The following is a 20,167-nucleotide window of genomic DNA, read 5'->3' on the forward strand; positions in this document are numbered from 1 at the left end:
GTAAGATCAAATCCAAAGTGGTCAAATCGGTACACCCTCTTTATTAGTTCTTTGGATGTGTGCATTTGCAATTTGAATAAAAGATAACATGAATCATCATGCCTGTGCAATATTTTGAAAGAATATACTGTACATACTATATTGTACTGGGTCAGACAATTACATTTTAACAACGCATCTTCCATAGAGTTCAAACTGGAGAGTAGACAAGTTTTAATTTAGCTCGGCACAGAATCAAACACCTTCATATGCATTTCTGCCCAAAATGACTCATACTATGGTCTAATTTTAAGTTACAGTGAATCATTACTGGCGGCACGGAGGATCAGCTAATAAAGCGTTGGCCTCACAGTTCTGAGGTCCCGGGTTCAAGGATAAGCATAAGCATTGAAGAAAATGGATGGATGGATGGATGAATTATTACTTGTTCAATGGGTATATCTGAGGAAGAACATTAAAGTTGTGTTAAGTATTGATACATAATCTATCTATCCATTTTCTTCACCGCGTATCCTCACGAGGGTCTCAGGGAGTGCTGGAGCCTATCCCAGCTGTGAACAGGCAAGAGGCCAGGTACACCCTGAACTGGTTTCCAGCCGATCGCAGGGCACATAGAGACAAACAGCCACACTCACAATCACACCTTGGGGCAATTTAGAGTGTCCAATTAACATTGCATGTTTTTGGGATGTGGGAGGAAACCGGAGTGCCCGGGAAAAAAAACCCACGCAGGCACGGGGAGAACGTGCAAACTCCACACAGGCGGGTCTGGGATTGAACAATGGGACCTCAGAACCGTGAGGCCAACGCTTTACCAGCTGATTCACCGTGCTACCCCTTGATACATAATATTTACTATATTTTATCTTGCATTCGTGAATACAGCTTTATTTCAATGACGGGCTCTTTTATAGGTTCCGAGAAGCGAGGCAAAGTAGGTTGTCAAGGGAAATATCGTGGGAAATTACAAAATTTTTCATTTGTCATTCCACCCATCTGCGTGTTGAATTGGGTCAAGTCTTTTGAGTTCTTTAATTTTCTCCAAATGCCACTCCTTTGCTCAAGTGATTTATAATAATGTTTTTCATTCTGTTCTCATTTACTTCTTTTATTGTGTAGATTTTCTCAGTATTATGTCATGGTTACAAGTGAGTTGAAGCAACAAAGGTGTGTACTTAATAGTAAATGCCATTTTTGTTGTCTTTCAAATAATGTCTAATGCAAGGGTTTCAAACCCATTTTTCCAACATTCCACAAATTTGTGAGAAAGATAACGTATGTGTGCACATCATTTGAATATAGTTTCGATATAGAATTAATTTTTGTAACATAGCAAAACATTTTCTTTCCACATTACTTGAAAACATGATGTATTTTCCTGACCTTGTTCTTATTCTGTTGGATCTGTAGGCGGTTGTCAAACTAGCTTAATGGCACATTACTGCCACCAACTGATATTGAGGGTGGCGGCATATTGTGAATTTTCCCGCCACCATCTAGCAGCTAGTAATAATTTGGAGATCCCTTTTTTTTAAACCATGCAAATATTGCTGACCCAGCACCCCTAAAACAATCTGAATGGAGAACCGTTTGGAACCAGAATCGAAATGAAGGACCAGAGTTGTTCAAATTCAAACAATGCCCGCCCTTAGTGACAGGGCTAATTATATACTATGGCAAGTACCTTCCCTGTTGTTATGTTGCATAATGTGGTCATAGAGTTGTAGAAATTCTGACTTTACATTTAAGGTATCGGAATGTGACTGGATGAACAAGTTGGAGGGGGTGGGGCCTGTGCAACTAGGCACGGAGGATGGCATGGAGAGTGTGTGAGTGAACTAGTGTGTTTGGTTCTGCAATTGACTATCATCAATTTAGCGTTGACTACATAAAACATCTCAAGTCTTTCAACCCTGTCATGAAATATTGTAGAAGGATGTGTTGGGATTAAATGGTCTGAGTACATCTTTTTATTTTCATGATACAATACCCACGATACTGTCTTTTGAGAAATGCAAAATCATTTGCTAATGGGCCATTTTTCTTTTTTGCCAGGATTTCCAGTTCCTGTAACATCCAGAACACAGTGAACGCCAGCTGATCGATTTCATATTGATGCTGGTGGAGGCTCAGTTATCCTCTTCCCGCCAACTCCACCTGTGCCAAGTCCACCTCTCCTTCTGCCATGGCGAGGAGCAGTGAGCCTGGCATCGAGAGGTTGGAGTCCAGTTCTGAGGAACAGAGCACCAGTCTCACAGACATCCTGGCCGCCATGTCAACAGAAGATCTGGGTGGTTCTGTGAGGAACGGACGTGCTCAGCTGGACAGGGATCAGTCCAAAAGGACTCAACCATCACGTCCTCATTTGTCTGGGAGGAAGTTCTCTCTGCAGGAAAGAGGCACTTACCTCTCCTCTGGAGGGGGCTACACGCACATCTCCCCCAGGGTGGCTCGCAGGCCCACAGTGGAGTCAAAACGTGTATCCATATCAGATTCTCAGGTGAGGATTCTTACAACTAAAGGACTTTTTGAGGCGAGATGTCAATATTTCATATGAATTAAATGTTTATGTGGCTGCTTTCCAGACGCATTTTCATAAAAAAATAATTTTAAAGGATATCTGGCCAAAATTGGCTGAATTACAGGAGCTAGTCATATGTCACCTGGCTGTATACGTGTCTTGTCATTGCTTGATCAAGATAAATGAAATTTTCTTCGGTCGATAACTCATTTTGTTATTACCTGCCTCATCTTCTTAAGGATTGTACATGCAAATAATGATTATTGCTCATAAAATACAGATGTTGAAGCTCATCTACTCATGGTATGCCAAGTACGGAAAATTGCTGTGCAATTCATTTTCTACATTCTGATGGAAGTATCTGCAAACATGATGAGTTTAACATACATACCGTAATTTTTGGCCCACAAGCCGCGACTTTTTGTCACACCCTTTCAACCCGGTGGTTTATGCGGCGATGCGGCTCTAGGTATACCGAGACTTATAACCAGGTGCGCTCTGCAGGCCGGGAATTACGATAATGTGATTTATCAAACTTGAAACCATTTGAGATTGCCCATTTTAAGTCTTTAAAGAGTCTGAAAGAGTAGCTCACAACAACACTGTATGTAACCATGACAAAGAAGCACAGGCAAAATGAGAGACGATTTAGACAACTGATCTTGTTTACTCGCAAACATTTTTCAAATGACACAAACAAATAAAAAAAAAATAAGTCACAAACTATTGTCAGGAATGTAGTATTGTTAATTGTGAATTAACAAGGGCTGAAGTGGAGCTGGTCACTTGTGTCAAAACTCCATTCAACCCTAAATTAAATAATTCCCTCTGTGTCATTTCAGCGCGGTGTGTCACTTGTCTGGTGATGGCCTTAAAGCACTTTTTTTGAGTGTGCTGGCCAAAAGTGTTTCACAGGATGGGCACTTTGGACAGGTTAACTCAAACACTAAATGGCTTTATTTTATGGTTGCTGGCGACCCCAAAATTTTCGGTTTGATAGGCTTCTGTTCCATAAGGATTTATCTTGCACGAAACAATCAAAGCAGTGCTGGCTGTCTAAAAATTGTGAGGTAACCACTTCACTTTAATTGGAGTATTACTGCAGTCTCCCCTCCTGTCTTTTTTTAAAATGTAAATATGTATTCCAAATGAAATAATCTATCAATCACATAGAGATTACAGAACACGCATTAAACTTTTTTTTTTAAATTAAGCATTTTTATTTTCCTAGTCTATCCGATTTACTGTAAGTAATTATCCCTTATCAGCAATTTTATTAGCTTCTATATTAAGATATTAAAGAAAACCACCATGATGATGAAACAGTGGTATTTAAAAAAAAAAAAAAAAAAAATATGCCCCTAACGCAAAATTAAAGCAATCCGTTTCAAGTTGGCCTTCTGAATGTACTTGTCCAGACTAATCTCCTTTCAGGCGCTTATTCTCAACCCTGCCCACACTGCCTCACACCAGTCAGCAGCCTCCAACACAAAATCCTTGTCCCAGCTGTGATTTTTATTTATTTTTTTTAATACGATTGTTAGCCCTGCAAGCAGAACATTATATAACCTGCTTCATTTTTTTTTTTTAAACACTTCGCCTGGTGGCCTTGCAACATGAGCTGCTACTGTATCTTTTTGTCATGCTATTCTCGTCTGTTTTGCACCATCAACAAAATATTCTTCCCCCACTCAGCCTGGAAACACGAGCCTCGGGCACTGTTCTGGCTCAAGCTACCACCACCTACCAACTCTCATTAAAGATGATTTCAATTCATTTTCACTATGGATCCATCTCTTGATCATACTATTTATGCACTCGCCAACTTGTGTGTGTGTCCCTACACTATCCAAAGCCTCTGATTGTGCTGTGGTTTGCTCTCCTCTACTGGCTGGCAGACACTGATTTGTAGTGGCGCTGGTTGCTATGGAACTGCCAAGCAGCCTTTCTAAGCAGTCGCACTCTAATGGACTTGCAGACAGTAAACAGAAAGTACCGTACTGACTCCACCATCAGAAATCAACTTTCGACACACACAAGCCACATGTCGCTTCGACAGTTTTTTTTTTCTTGGCCAATGAGTGTCAGCAATGATTGATAATTCAGTTTCCTTTTCTCCTGCTTTCCTCTCCTCTTTTCTACACCTCACAGGATTGTATCCAGTTGAACCAGTATAAGTTGAAGAGTGAAATTGGAAAGGTGAGTTTCTGGGCTTGTTTATGCCACTTCTCTCTGTTTTACTGTGAATTTGTCGTTTCTACAGCATGTTTTGTAAGTTTAATGGGAAAACAAATTAGATTTATTCTCTGATGTGTCAACTAATGTGACTGCCCCCCCCCCCAAAAAAAAACAAAAACAAAAACATGCTGTACAAGTAAAATGCAGAACCCTTTGTTTATAGGACAGGCAAGTATGAGTGTTTATTGCAGATGTTGTCTGCATACATCTGAATATTTAGATCATAAGTTTTAATAGTGTTTGAAATATAGTCACTGCTTATACAACTGCACAACTACATATCTGTTTTATTTACTATGGTGTCATATATATATATATATATATATCTTATGTAAAAATAAATATTTGATAAAAGGATGAGCATATTTCTGTCATGAATGTGAAAAGAGATGCATTGTAGTAGAGAATGCTTAACTTGTGGTTTAGAGATTTTAGGTTATTGTTGTATGCACAAATAATTTCTGCATCACTTAATATTACACACAAGTCATGCAACCTACAAAAGCAGAAAGGTGACAGAAATGCTCGAAGCAGACTACCCAAGCAGAAGTGGTCACCAAAGATCCTGTAGCAGAGTGTGTGGGAAGGTGTTCAGACCAAAAATGTTTTTCAATGGATTGAATGCAGCCAACTCAGATGGATGATTTTGTTTGTTTTATTCATGAACAACAAAGTAGCTTCTCACGCATATTCAAAATATTTCTTTTTTTTTATTGTTATTTTGCAGGGTTCCTATGGTGTGGTCAAACTTGCATACAATGAGGATGATGACAAACATTATGTAAGCCCGCAAACTCATTTAACCGCTTTAAGACTGCAACATACAGCAGCTACAGTCACGAGCTCCCCTGCCTCGATTGTGTAGTCAGGAGGAGCTCCAGAAATGTCCTCTTTTTTTTTTTTTTTTTTTTTCCCCCCTTTCTTCCACCTCACTGGCTTTCTGCCTCTTTGATTTTCTCTCACTCCCTTGCAAACAAGCACCACTTCCAGTGCATCCATGCTTTCATTATCGACGTTGTGTTATTGTGCATCAAGCAGATGTTTGAACATTGTATTTACAAAGAAACTTTGGCCAGAATTTTTTAAATTTTTTTTAATTTTTTTTTTTTTACTATGCATCACTAGCCCATGGAATTTTGTTTTTAAGTTGAAAAAAAATTTTTTTTTTTTTAACATAAAATTGTCTCTAAGACTGTACATCACTAATATTCGTGCCGGTTCTGCATGGATTTAGATGTAGTACAGCCAATGTAGAGGTCATAATATGGTATGCATAGGACCCAGGTCGCCCCCAAAGACTCTTGGAGCAGCCTGCAGACTTGTAAAAATAGCTCACCAGTGATGGAACGCTGTCATTTTCAAGGAATGTTATAGAAGCATTTGAAAAAGTGAAAACTTGTACTCATGTGTTCATTGTTTTTATATAGATAAATATTGATAAGATATTAGTAATTTGAATATTATTTTAAAAGTATGTACCACAATGGTAGACCTTCTTATAAATTACCTGAAAAGTTGCTCCCAGTTTCAAAAAGTTATCTGACCCCTGAGCAAATAGTTTCATAAACATTGATATAAATGGAAAAAGAAAAAAATGGAACGTTTAAAAAAAGAAAAACCTTTCCCCACGCATTAAGGGGATTTGTTTTGATGCCAGAAAGGTATAAAGAGACGTCATACTATGTCAAATACAAAAGAATAATACCACTTGGTTAAAGTTAAAGTTAAAGTTTGGATTCAGGCCGTTGAGGATATTGAAAGTCCCTTTTTAGCATATACGTTTGCAATGATGCGTTACATGCATCAGCCCAACAGTACGATAAGTTTAAACATTTTCACATGATTCTCTGAAGGTTTGTTCTGTTCCTGACCAAAATACATAAACTGAACTCTCGTTGGGTTTGTTCAGTCATCTCACCAGCGAAGCAAAATTTATCCAGCGCATTTCACACACAAGGGAATTCAGTGCTTTACATGATTAAAAGGTTTTAAAAACAAAGAAATGAACGTTTAAAACAGTGGAAAAAAATAAAATAAAACTTTCACAGTCAGGGCTAACTTTACTTCTGTTGGCTACTTATTCCATTTGTGTGCAGCATAATGGATAAATGCTGCTTCACCATGTTTGCTTCGGACTCTGCGCTGCACTATTTGTGTTTCGATCTCAGAGCTCTACTAGGTTTGTATTCCATTAGCATTTCTTTCATGTATTCAGGACCTAAACCACTCAGTGATTTATACATCAGTGTCAGAATTTTGAAATATATTATAAAGCTGAGTGGAAGCCAGTGTAAAGACTTTAGAATTGGAGTGATTTGCTAATTTTGTTGTTGTTAGAACCCGACCTGCAGCATTCTAAATGGGCTGCAGCTGTTTCATGCTCTTTTTGGGGGAGTCCAGTCAGAAGAGCATTACAATAGTCAAGTCTACTTAAGATTTAAAAGCGTGGATGAACTTCTCCTGGTCTGCTCGAAACATGCAAGGCTTCCCTCTAGATATGTTCTTCAAAAGTGCTTCTCAAATATTTATTGATTGATTGACTTGGTGAATCTATGGAGAGTTCCTCCCTGCGCTGTCTGACAGATTAACGTTCACTAACATTATCAGCGTCAGCTTCTGATTACCAGCACATAGTCCAGTGAAAAGTATTGACCCCCCCCCTGTCAAATTATTTTTCCATACTTTGTTTAAGATCATCAAACAAATATAATTATCAAACAAAATTAACATATGTAAACAGTTGTTAAATGGTGCCATTATTTACTAAGGGAAGAACATTCAACACAAACAATCGATCTACTCGAATCTACCTCACCCTGTGTGAAAAATTAATACCACTGCTCAGCAGCAACAGCTCCAATCAAGCATTTTCTGGCAATTAATCTTTCACATCTATGTGGAGATATTTTGGCGCATTCTTCCTGGAAGATTTTCACAAAAAAATACAAATACTATAGGGTTTTCAAGCATGAATAGCTTTTTTTAAGGTCATCCTTTCCCATTTTATTGGAATTCCAAGTCCAGACTTTGAGTAGACCATTTCAAAACGCAATTTTCAAGATACTAAAAAATTGACCTGCCGGTGTGTTTTCAATCTGTTTGCATTGCATTCGTTATTTGATCATTCTAATTAAGTATGCATTGTAGACCAAGTGACCAGTAATATTTATATTGAAGATTGTACTTCTAACACATAGCAACACGTCTGCCTCAGTCATAAATTGTAGGTTTGAGTCTCAGGTCTGACTTTTATGTCTGGAGTTGCAATTTCCCCCCCATACTTCCCCCAAGGACCACAGGTACCCAGAAGTGTGGATCAAACTGGTAGCTTTTTTGCATAAATTGGTACCCACTGATGAGGTCTGTTTCAAAATGGTTGCTGACCCATGCTGTGAAACATGGTTTCCAGTACAAATGTTGGAGTATTAGACCATCTGATGACATATACTGTACAGCCATAGAGATGTTTCCACAAGGCTCCGGTTTTATTGTCAAGATTCAAGTACTTTAAAAAAAAATGTCTACATTCTCGTGTTTCGAAGCCATCTCTGGTGACACTGATTGTTGAGTGTGACAGAAATTGTGGCCCTCTTGGAAAAATTGGGGGTTATTGCAGCTTGTCTCCGGTGACGTGAATATAATCCTAAATAACAGTGACGGGAATGATGAGCGGAGCACATGAGTAATGACAGACATAGATTGTTGATTGTGTTTCTTGGTAATTTGAGAGGTTTTTTTTCATGCAAGCTTTCCCATCTGCTGCCTGTGCCACACATTTTACCGATTTAATAATGTTAACATACATACCCGAACGCACGTGCGCAGAACAATGCGGCCCTGGCGGATTAAAATAGACGTGTAGCGGTAACGTCGCTGCTGCTAATTTCATCAGTAACTGCTGAGGAGTGATGTACAATGTGTAGAACAAATTCGTTTCAATGGCACCCAATGTCAGGTTGATGCCACAGCTGCCCTAATTCACCCTGAAAATGTTGCCAGTATCTAGGAAGTTAATTATATATAATGCTAAAAAATGTTCTGATTTGGATATTTTGCAATTGGATTAACAAAAAACTGAAAAATACTAATTTCTTGGTTAGGTCAAATAATAGTATTTACTGGGATTCATCATTGGATTTTTTTTGCCTGTGTGTTGAATATGATGTCTTACTGAAATTCAGCTGATATTAAAGTGATGGTCCTATCTCAAATAAATGAGAAAAATAAGCGAGTTCCAATTAAAGGCAATAAAAGCATTCTTAGCGTGACGCTATTTTCAGTTAGCTAGCATCTGCATGGTCAAATTGTCTATGCAAGTGTTTTTAATAATTGTGATTAATTGTACTGTGCCCTGTGATTGGCTGGCTACCAGTTCAGGGTGTAGCCAGCCTCCTTCCCGATGATGGCTGAGATAGGCACCAGCCCTCCCGTGACCCTTGCGAGGATAAGCAGCTAAGAAAATGGATGGATAATTGTACTGCTCATGTTGTAATTAGCTGCCAGGCAGAGGCCAACATGATCTGTGATAGGGTTAGATCACATTCCACACACACACAGTAAAAACACCACAACCGTGTGGAAAGACTGTAAATCTAATATAATCCTTTCTTTGATCACTTAACTTTCATGTAACATGCATTCTGTATTTCCAAACATTTTCACAGTTTACCCTCTGAGATTTTGTGGAACTTTTGCAGCATTTTTCAAATTCCTTTTTGTGCAAATTCATTGGCAAAGACAATTTTGGAGCTTTTGCCTTCAAAGATGATACAGATGGCAAGTACGTCATCTATTTAACCATCCTTTCAATATTTTTTGTCAATTGATGTTTAATTCAAGTTGTACCAGGTGACTTTGGGCAAAAATAAGGGGAAACACTGGACTGCTTGCTACCCAACCTCAGGGGAGCTGTAGGCATCCATTTTTTTCAAATTATCTTAACATCTATTTATTTGGAATGGGAAAACGTTGGAGTACCTTTTGGGGGGTAAAAAAAATCTATGCCACAAAACTGAAATATGAATCCTGAAACTCCAAACTGTGAGCCAGATTTTCTCAGCCCGAGGCCCACCATGGTGCCTGTAAAGTATTTAAATCGTCCAGATGGGTTCTCACCACTTCTCAAATACATTTATTTTCACAGTTAATTTTTCTATCAGCAATCGCTTTATTTAATGCATCACATTTAAATGTCTTAATGTAATGGGTTATTTTAGGTGTAGCAGAAGTATAGTATTCACTCAGAATGTGTGCTCTCATTTTAATGCTGTGTTTTGGCATGCACACACTTTGCTGCCACTACATTTCTGTTTTGGACAAATGAAATACGTTCTTCAGCAATGGCTTGCTTTAGTTGCTCTAAAATGTTTAAGGTAACTGCACAAAAATGACTCTCTGCTTTGCAGGCCATGAAAGTGGTATCCAAGAAGAAGTTAATGAAGCAGTGCGGTTTTCCACGTAAGTTATGGATTATTCTATGTTGTGCTGAAGTACACGTTTGTACAGTATGACACAGTGGTACTCGAGCTTTTTTGTGACATGCCCCGCACAACTTCAAGTAACTCAATAGACCAAGTTTTTTAACTCACATCGCAAAAGCATAAAAAAAAAAAAATGATCGTTACCTACGCATTTATTTAAATTTATGAAAGCATAAAAGAAGACATCTTTGTTGATCTGTTTTGGGGCAGATTGGCACCGATTTACCACAGACTGGCTTTTGGTAAGAACTGGAAGATTCTGGCCAATGCTGGACTGTGTGTGTTTTCATGAAGTCGTTAACAATATTTTTTTATTACGTGAAGAGAATGCCAATATGCTAAATGGTAATCACTTTTTCACCATGGCAAAGTAATTATCGCCCATTCGCTCCATCAGTTTGCCTTGGGTTGCAAATGCTACTGCTGTGTGTGCGTGTGTGTGTTGTGTGTACCCATACCTTTTTTGGATTCTGCAGGTCGTCCACCACCGAGAGGGCCAAAGGCATTCCAAGGAGAACAGCCCAAATTCTTGGGACCCCTGGAAAGAGTCTACCAAGAGATCGCCATCCTCAAAAAGCTCGATCATGTCAACATTGTTAAACTCGTGGAGGTGAGTTAACCCCCTATTTTTTTTTTTTTTTTTGCCAGACAGAAAATCTAAACATTTTGCATTCATGTTTCAACCAGAATTGGACACAGATGAGGGAATCACATTGATATTAGAAAACGTTTGCTCCCTTTTTATCTGGATTGGGAATGGGGGTTTTTTTTGGAATCACTCTGCAAAGATTCTTCTAGCGTGAACATCAACAGCTCTGTTTTGACAGGATAGGAAGACAGGAGAATTGAATACACTCATCGTACAAACAAGGTCAGTTGGGTGGAATTGACGATTATCAATCTTATGAGGAAATGAGCAGACTACAACGGAAAAAAAATTGTACCGGTGAAAATAACACAGGACAACTGTACCACTGAACTCTGGACAGCGTACTGTGAATACTAGAAATACAAAAAGGGCGAAGGCAGTAGGCAGAATCATTAATCTGCGATCACCTTTCTGGCGCTGCTGGATTTTCAACTCTACAAATTGCAATAGCTTGCAAGTGCGCCTCAGCCGGCTCGGCCCACCAATGATCGGCGAGGGAACCCAAAGACTGTTAAACTAAATGAACAGCAACACCAACTGGGAACATAACAAAGCTGACTGGCGGACAGTGGCTGCCGGTTCAGGCTGAATAGCAAAGGGTGCGGGGGAAACCTCAACTGGAATGTGACAATATAAATTAGCAGTTTGTCTTCTATTGCTTTATGACGTACCGATATAATGCTTTTTGTAACAATAATGTATGCTGTTAGGCCAAATACGTGACTAAACTGCTCTGAAAGCAATGAGTAATGATACTTTACTGGCCTGTTACGATAAATTAATATGTATGTATAAACATTTGAATAAAGAAAAAAAAAAAGCGGAGGATGAGATAAACCTTCATGTCCTGGGTTCAAATCTGAATCATTTTACAAGATCAAACACAGAATTTTCGGGAAGAAAAACAAATTAAATCCATTTACTCAATCGACTGAAGTGAACGAAACTTATTTAGTTGCAAATCCTTGCTTGCAGTAACCGCATCAAGGCCTGTGCTCCACTGACACGTAGTCCACGTACTTTTTGGTTCTACTTTTGTGATGCTTTTCAGGATTTCAAGGTACCCTTTTTCAATTATTGTTGTCTTTTTTTTGTGGGGTTTTCGCCCGTCTTCACTCTTCTCTTGAACAGGTTAATTATATTCTCTGGAGACTGACTTGGACAAACTAAAACCTTTCACTGATGAATTTCTTTGACATTTGAGTTTGAGTCATTATCTTACTTTAAAGGGAAGAATCTCCCAATCAACCTCATTCATTTTTTTTTTTTTTTGGAGGAAGCCCAAGTGTTCTTATTGTCCAGCGAAAGTAAGGAATTCATCTCTCTTTTCCCACTACTCTTGGAAGGGAATTGATTTGCCAAATCACATTACACCCAATTTTCGTGAGTTCCGCGTGAGTCAAAAGCACATTCATTATGGGCTGGCTGTGATTGCATTCCAGTTCCTCTTTTCTCTCGTTTTGAATATTGAAGCCCACGCACAAAGCGGAGAATGGATTAAAAGCAATGAATGTGATGTGTTCATTTGTCACAGATGGAAGAAGTAATATTATCCATGCTGAGTCATACAGAATAAAACTTGTATTTTCTTTCAAATCAATGATCTGAGTTTTTGTAACATGCCTGTGAATTTAGTTATTCTTTTAATGCATCTTAGTCACCCACTACATTCGTGAACAAGCACCAAGGGCTGGAAATCCGTCACTATTTGCGGAAAATGGCATTATAAAAAGCTAAAATTTCCAAACGAAAAACAATAATGTAACAATGTTTGTAATGAAAGCTTATTGGGATAAATACAGTATTTGTCTTGGTCTCAATCACACACAAATCATTTGACACCAGCCCCACAAGAATTACACGAGTTTGCGTCTTGACTTGTGCGAGCACGCGCGTGAGATCACAAGTCAAATTTGTGATGATCTCATTATGCACCATAATAACTATTCCACATGTTTCCTTTGTTTTCTTTCTGCTCACATTTTCGTTTTAAATGATCATTTAATGAACTGTATTACTCTGTTCAGCATCATTTACATCTGCATCACGAACCATTAAAGAATCAATGAGCCTCTCCCGCCCCTACATCTTAATAATTTTGCATTCGCAAAGATCTTCTATTCACCTTATCTGCATTTTTTGCCTCTTTCACTGACAGTGTTTGTTTAAAGCAGCAATGCATAGAAATTTGACCAACAGAAAACAAATCGATATTGTTTTATTTACATTTGTTGCAGCAGTCAACATCTTTTTGCAATTCTATGACAATTTTTAAATGTTAAGATTTGCATTATCCAATATGACAGGCATTAGATTGTACACCTCACCACTGTAAGAAGGATCCTTTTGTTATTGTTTCTTCTTCTTATTATTATTATTTAAGAAACTAGATTATAAGGGAAGATTCACAGATGGACTGGTGTGTTTAAGGAGGCATTGTTTTGACAGCCTTATCTTCCTTCTTGTCATTTAAAGCCACCAGGATGTTGTGCCGAGTTGCCTGACACAAACATCAGTACAGTGATGACGTCTTTGTTTATTAAACAGACCATCAGTGGGACTGAAGCAAGCCATTTGGTGGGAGGGGGATTTTTTTTTCAATATTTTTAAATGAAAGCTCTGCTCTTCTGTCTGTTGCTGAACTGTAATCTGCTTTTGTGAGCGTCTGCAGAAAAGGTCAAATAATTAAAACAATGTAGCTCAAAACAACTCTGCAGCTGTCAGGAGGATTCCTTCGTTTTTACGTCAGGACAGAGTCCACATATGCATTATGCACAGACTAACCCTAAAAAAGAATCTTTCTGAGTGATTACAAAAAATATCTACAGTATTTGTCATCTCATCCTGTCATTCACTGTGGTGTCCATGTAACAGGTGCTGGATGATCCTACGGAGGATAACCTTCACATGGGTAATGCACATCATATTTTCTTTTTTTCCTCTGCTTTTTACCCTACTATTCACATGCATGTTACTACCTAGTGTTGGTATAACTAATTCAGTTTGTCCGTGGCTTGGCTTTGCTCCGGGTGGTGCCAGGTCACAGTAAGAATGTCAAACTCCTCACATGCTTAATGTGGCACATTTAGATAATTCAATGCAATACATTTGCTGCTGGCTCGCTACCCAGAGGCAGCATCAGTGGCAGTACTCAATGTAATGTTTGCATGAATTATTTTGTTTTTTCCATTAATATTTGCTCTGCCTTCTCTTTTTCTGACAGTATTCGAGCTGATGCGTAAAGGGTGAGTGGAGATTGTGTCCTTTGTTAGTATTCATCCCCATGGTTTCCCTTCCTCCTCTTGCTCATTTCTTCATTTCATCCATCCATCCATCCATCCATCCATCCATCCGCCCCCAGCCCCAGTCTCAACCTTTTTAGTGTTCTTCTCCAGGGCTCACTGTGCCGGTCTTTGCGCCATTTCAAAGGGATTTGTAATAAGTTCACGCTTATTACCAGCAGAAGTCAGATGCTGCCTGCATGAGCTGCCACCCCCAGAACGCTAAAAATGTGATCAAATGAGCTATTGTTGTTATTATATAAGAAGCGCGAGGGAAAGTGGTTGTATATTACATACAGCACATGTATATGATTTTGCTACTTGATCTTTTGAACTTGGTCCACAAGCTCATTAAAATACATTGTGTGTTGTTTGCGACTTTCGTTTCCGATCAGATGTTGGCACCTAAACATGTTCATCTGATGGCTTTTGACGTTTTCAAAATTGGTTTAACCAGAGTTTTTTGTTGATTTTGTGATTTTTGCTAAGAAGGAAATACATTTTAACATCACCTTAGAGAAGTCAGTATTTTATAGCATCCAAATGGAAGGAAAACACACTTTTTATACAAAAGTTGAACGCTAACACTGTTCGCCAATAATTCTGTGATGATCTGTCAAGTACAGCGGGAAATTATACAGGTACTGCAAATGTATATATTTTTTATTTATTTTTATTTTTTTGTCCTGTTAAGACTTTTAGGTCAAGCAGAATGGAGTCTTTGTATCCCTTTTATGCTGGAACAGTTTTATTGTGTCATAGTGCAGTTTGTTAAGGGGAAGTCTGGTTGTTTGGGTTAACAATGTATCCGATAGTTCATGTCATTTGTACTGTACCTTGAAAATTTGAGGTCAATCCGATATAATTTAATAGTGTTTTGAGAAGATTTTTATCGGCATTTACAAATTTTGGTGGGTCGCATGACCGACGTGCACAGGTGTGACGTATTACGTGCCCCAACATAGGCTCGCTTACGTTGGGACACAATTATGCCCAGCGCTGATTTTCTCGGATTTACCCTCATCTGATGAAGAAATAGCAGTATCGTTGATCGGGAAGACGGAGGAATACTTCCATACAGATTCTAACCTGAGGCTGTAAATAATGTAGAATTTTCGGATGGCTCTTCGGACGGAAATGACGCGGAGTCTGACTATTCGGAGGCCGATGCGCGGGACACGCCATTCATCAAGCCAACACCCATATATCCCACCTGTACTGCCATTTCTTCTTCGACCGTGATTCCCCTTTAAGCTTGCTCTTTAGTTTCTTAGTATAATAATTAAAAGTTAGAGAAACGGCATCAATCAGTTGAACGGAAACATTAAATATGAGTGTTGCATGGCGCTGTAGGGAAGGACAGGATAAGATTAAGACCATGTTTCAGCAATATTTCTTTCCCTTTGATGGCAACATCACCACAAAATCAATGCAGATCTCCTTTGCGCACAAATTGAAACATTTTCACACAAGCAAGATGTGCAGAGCTGCATCTGTATCCCTTTTACCCTTTGCCTTCTACCAGATACCAAGTAGGAACAAGCCACTCGTCCTTGTTGAAGCCCCTGTGCTAAATGAATTCAAATGTTATAACCCTGTAATGTCAGCAGTGGAAGACATTAGGTACACCTTTTATATTTTGCCATCCTATGTTCAATGTTTGTGTCTACTTGTTTCCATACATTGGTGATAACATTTTGGTATAAAACTGAGCCCAGCGGCTCGGGCATGACAAAGTGTGAAATGAATGTCATCAGGGGGATCACAAAAGTTTAATCTATCAAAAAATAAATGTCTCCCTCTGGCATCTACCGAAACGTTTTTTCCTCCCATGTGGGCCAGTATGAATAAATGTGGTAACAAAGTAACTGAAAAAAATTAAATGGATACAATCAGAGACACCCTACTCAAGATCCATGGCCTTTATCATACATGTATAAAAATGAACAAAAATGGCAATATCCTCATTTAATAGCACTGTAGACAGACATTTAGATCAGCTATATCCTGTAATTGTGATCTGGACGTTATCACAGTGTGCCGATCAATGCCGTTTTAAACAACACACTCGTGGGAAATCACCTTCAGCGAAAAACCCGAATTTGAAACTGGGCACTGAGGCCTGCGGTACAAATACAGCATTTGTGGTGTTTAGCTTGGACTATGATACCCGACTTCTGAGGACTGTCTGGGCAATTTCATTTTGCTAATTAGCATGTTCCTTGTGTGTTGTTACCCACTTGGCCAATAAAGCTGATTCTGATTCTGATTTGCAGCCCAGTGATGGAAGTCCCCACAGACAATCCTTTGTCAGGGGAGCAGGCAAGGTTATACTTCCGTGATGTCATCCTTGGTATAGAGTACTGTAAGTATCACTCACATGGAGGCTTCGTAAGGGGGCCAGTGAGTTTAATATGAACGTAAATGTAAGAAAACTAGTCCTACATTTTATAGTGCTTCACTGTCTTCGCTCTACCTCATAGGATTTTTTTACCAAAGTATATTTCATTTTCCAACTGATTGAGCGTGTACTCTACCTTATAGGCCAGAGTGTTTAGGATCCTTTTCTCAAGCAGGTTGTCTGCTTTCAACGAGATCAATACTAGACCTACAATGTATGCCTCAAACAAATGTTTTCTTTAGACATGCCCTCATTTGCTGCAAAAGATTGGTTTCACAAGGCTTCTGTCCTAATGATTACCAATCAATACTGTCTTACTATTGCAGCTTTTCGGAGGAGTTTGCAGTGACTCCGAGAAAAAAATGACACGTTGAAAGATTCTTCAGCAAGCTATCTGAACCAGGTTCCTTTGATTAAAAACCTTTTAAGTACTATATTTTGTGGTCAACGCTTCACCCCTTCCAAATGTCCGATTCGATTGAATTCTCCATTTGGATACATCTTCAAATCAACCTGTTCTCATCTCTCATGCAAATAGCAGTCAGAATGAATTTGTAGGATCTCTTGTTTCTCAGGGTAAACCCTTCTTTTATGTTGTAATTTGGATTTATAAGCAGTACAAATCATAATTGGCTGGATGGAGGATGCTACTTCTGATGAGTTTTTTTTTTTTTTTTTTGTGCACCGTAGCTTCTTTAATAAGCCTTGTTTGATAAGATCTCATCAGACTTGGAAGTACCACTTACGCATTAAGTGAAGTGGGCTCAGACTTATTGGGTAAATGGTATTTGTAAGAAAATCCCTGCACGGGAAGTCAGGACTAGGTCTTGATTTGGAGGGTCTGAGCTGTGAGCTTGAAAACATATTGTACCCATAGAAAATGACATCAGTGTTTGTGCAAATTAGCCAGTTTCTGATTGTCCCACAGAATCTCACTTGTGGAGGCAGCACATCATCACCAGATCACCATGTTAGCTAAATCACCCAAAACAGCCCAGAATAATGTTGGCTAGCACTGATTGATGCTATTTATTCAACCCTGCAGCTCATTTTGGCTTTGACATGATAGTGTTTTTACATATACTCCAACTGTCGCATGACTTGAAAATTGTCTCTGATCTTCACCGTGGCTCGATGCTAAGTCATAAGTAAATTAGCCAGACTGGATGGCAAAATTCAAAATGGATTAATCGTAGGCACATTTTGAGTGATTGTGATGAAGTCTGAATAAAGGGAGAAGAAAGAAGAAGAAATTTTTCATAAGTACATTTTACATAATCTAATGAGTTTTTCAAGACAAACCCCAAATGATTTGCAATTTTATTGCCAGAAGACCCAACTGACTGCTTTGACAGTTAGTTAATATACAAAGTTTACATTATTTCTAACCCAGCTCTAAGTGAATATTCATCCAACGAAGATAACCTGACTCCATCTCGTGAGTCGGCATTAAATGATTATTAAAGCCAAAAAATTGTTTTGGCTGTTTGATATTGAGACCATCAACTTGTGTCTATCCCCACAGTGCACTACCAGAAAATTGTACACCGGGACATCAAACCATCAAATTTGTTACTGGGGGACGACGGCCATGTAAAGATCGCAGATTTCGGAGTGAGCAACCAGTTTGAGGGCAAAGACGCTCTGCTGTCCGGCACAGCTGGCACTCCTGCATTCATGGCGCCTGAGACCTTGTCAGACAAACGCAAGAGCTTCAGCGGAAAAGTGAGTTGACGTCATCGTGGATGGATGCTCGTGTGCAAAATATATACAGTACACATGTATATGTTTTTTGTTTTGCAATGTGGGAAGAAGCCACAGTACCCGGAGAAAAACACACACAACCATTCCTTATTCGTTGTTTAAATAGTCTCTGGGTTGATGAAGGGATCTAAAATCAAAGGTTATTTATCATCTCTCCTTTTTCGGCTGCAATGATCAAACATGTTTGTTAAAGATAAGCCATCACCTTTAAATTCATTTACACATACAGTACATCAATACTATCTAGTCTGATCCAAGAAAAAGCCGCGCAGATATTCTGACAGTCTGATTCAGTTCAGAACGACTGCTATCTACCACCGCAATAATAAATATTTAATGATAATGATCATTTCAAAGTGCTCGCTACTTGAGGAATTTGTTTAGATGGATTTATAAACCATTCTGATTTGCAAGAGTACTGTGTTTTCACTAGTCCTGGCACATAAAATTAAGGAAAATGTTGGGTTTTGTTCCCTTTTAAGTATACATCTTACGAGTATGGTTTTTTTTTTCTGTTTTTTTTTTTTTGCGTGTCCAACAGTGGAATCTCATATCATATCCCCCACTTTCTTTTTTATTACTCAGTGCTTTGATGCATCAAAGCATGAGATCAAGTCAGTCTCACAGCACCGTCTAATGTGGCATTGGACATTGAATGTGCATTTCATATCAAAGGCTGAGCTACATAATTCCTTTAGTCTCATCCGATATCATCTCGATGTTTTACCGCAATATTCCGAAATTGTCCCAGCATTCTCTATATAGGCATCAATTTTATAATTTAACTCAACTACTCAGTAAATTGCTTTTCTGGGCCAGTGTATTTTCAACTTGTTTTTTTTTTTTTTTACACATTAGTTTCTGTCTTTAACTTTCTAAGGCACTGGATATTTGGGCCATGGGAGTCACTCTCTACTGTTTCGTCTTTGGAAAGGCAAGTTTTCATTTTTGTTCTTTGTTTCAGCATTTGCATGACTTACTTCAAAATAAAGTGTTTTGGCTGAATGTATATTGACTCCACAGATTTAGAGAGGTCATGACAGGTCCTTAAAAAGGAGCATTCAGTGTACATTATCTATGGTTTACCACAGTCCTTACATACCATATGAGATTCTGATTCTGGTCACGAAGAATACTCGGTTACTGCTGTAGTTTGTTTTTCAACGTATTGTTTTAGATCTATGGCCCAGAAGCGTGTTCTTATAGACAAAATTATTCTCAAATGTGATCCCCCTGTGCTCAGAATTGGGTAGTCACGATTTATGATGATGCAATGCAACTGCTAGGTGAGTGCTGGGCGTTGGCATTTTCCAACGAACAGATTTGGGTTATTGTTGCCGCTGTAGGAACCAAACTCCATCTGTTGAAAAGAAATGCACAGCTAGACATTGATTTGATCAAGTTTCAAACATCACTACAATTTTTTTCCCTCTAGCAGGAGAGTAATTGAATATACCATTGTTGTTGAACCATTGTTTTCTGTGCCGTGCCTACAGTGCCCATTTATAGACGAGTACATATTGGCCTTGCACAATAAGATAAGGACGAAACCTGTGGATTTCCCAGAAATGTAAGTTCCCCGCATTGCGCCTCCGCACCGCCACTCCATTAAAAAGAGCCAGATCCAGCCACCTCCGGTTCACGGATGTGGTCATTATCTCCCCCATTTGCCACTCATTTTGTCTGTATCCCAGACACAAACACGTCAGTGCACTGCCAGCATGCACTAAATGTCACCTGCATGTGATCAAAACAACCACTGAAAAGGCAAACGGGGACATCAACAAATTAGGAATACACAAACCTTTCTTCCTTTTGCCTTTTTAATGAAAA

General features: G+C 38.8%; 1 protein-coding gene across 3 annotated transcripts in view; it reads left to right on the forward strand.

Moving 5' to 3' along the window:
- The window catches only part of camkk1a (calcium/calmodulin-dependent protein kinase kinase 1, alpha a), a 52,423-nt gene that overhangs the window by 18,846 nt on the left and 13,410 nt on the right, over positions 1-20,167 (forward strand). For all 3 annotated transcript variants that reach the window (XM_061802772.1, XM_061802771.1, XM_061802773.1), the window contains 11 exons: positions 2,056-2,500; positions 4,673-4,720; positions 5,487-5,540; positions 10,165-10,216; positions 10,716-10,849; positions 13,763-13,799; positions 14,112-14,133; positions 16,446-16,534; positions 18,096-18,295; positions 19,215-19,268; positions 19,831-19,904. In XM_061802772.1, coding sequence (XP_061658756.1) covers positions 2,186-2,500; positions 4,673-4,720; positions 5,487-5,540; positions 10,165-10,216; positions 10,716-10,849; positions 13,763-13,799; positions 14,112-14,133; positions 16,446-16,534; positions 18,096-18,295; positions 19,215-19,268; positions 19,831-19,904 — 1,079 coding nt within the window. In that variant the 5' untranslated portion in view covers positions 2,056-2,185. The remainder of the gene's footprint in view (positions 1-2,055; positions 2,501-4,672; positions 4,721-5,486; positions 5,541-10,164; positions 10,217-10,715; positions 10,850-13,762; positions 13,800-14,111; positions 14,134-16,445; positions 16,535-18,095; positions 18,296-19,214; positions 19,269-19,830; positions 19,905-20,167) is intronic.

Source organism: Syngnathoides biaculeatus, chromosome 18 (genome assembly GCF_019802595.1).
Source record: "Syngnathoides biaculeatus isolate LvHL_M chromosome 18, ASM1980259v1, whole genome shotgun sequence".
Lineage (NCBI taxonomy): Eukaryota > Metazoa > Chordata > Actinopteri > Syngnathiformes > Syngnathidae > Syngnathoides > Syngnathoides biaculeatus.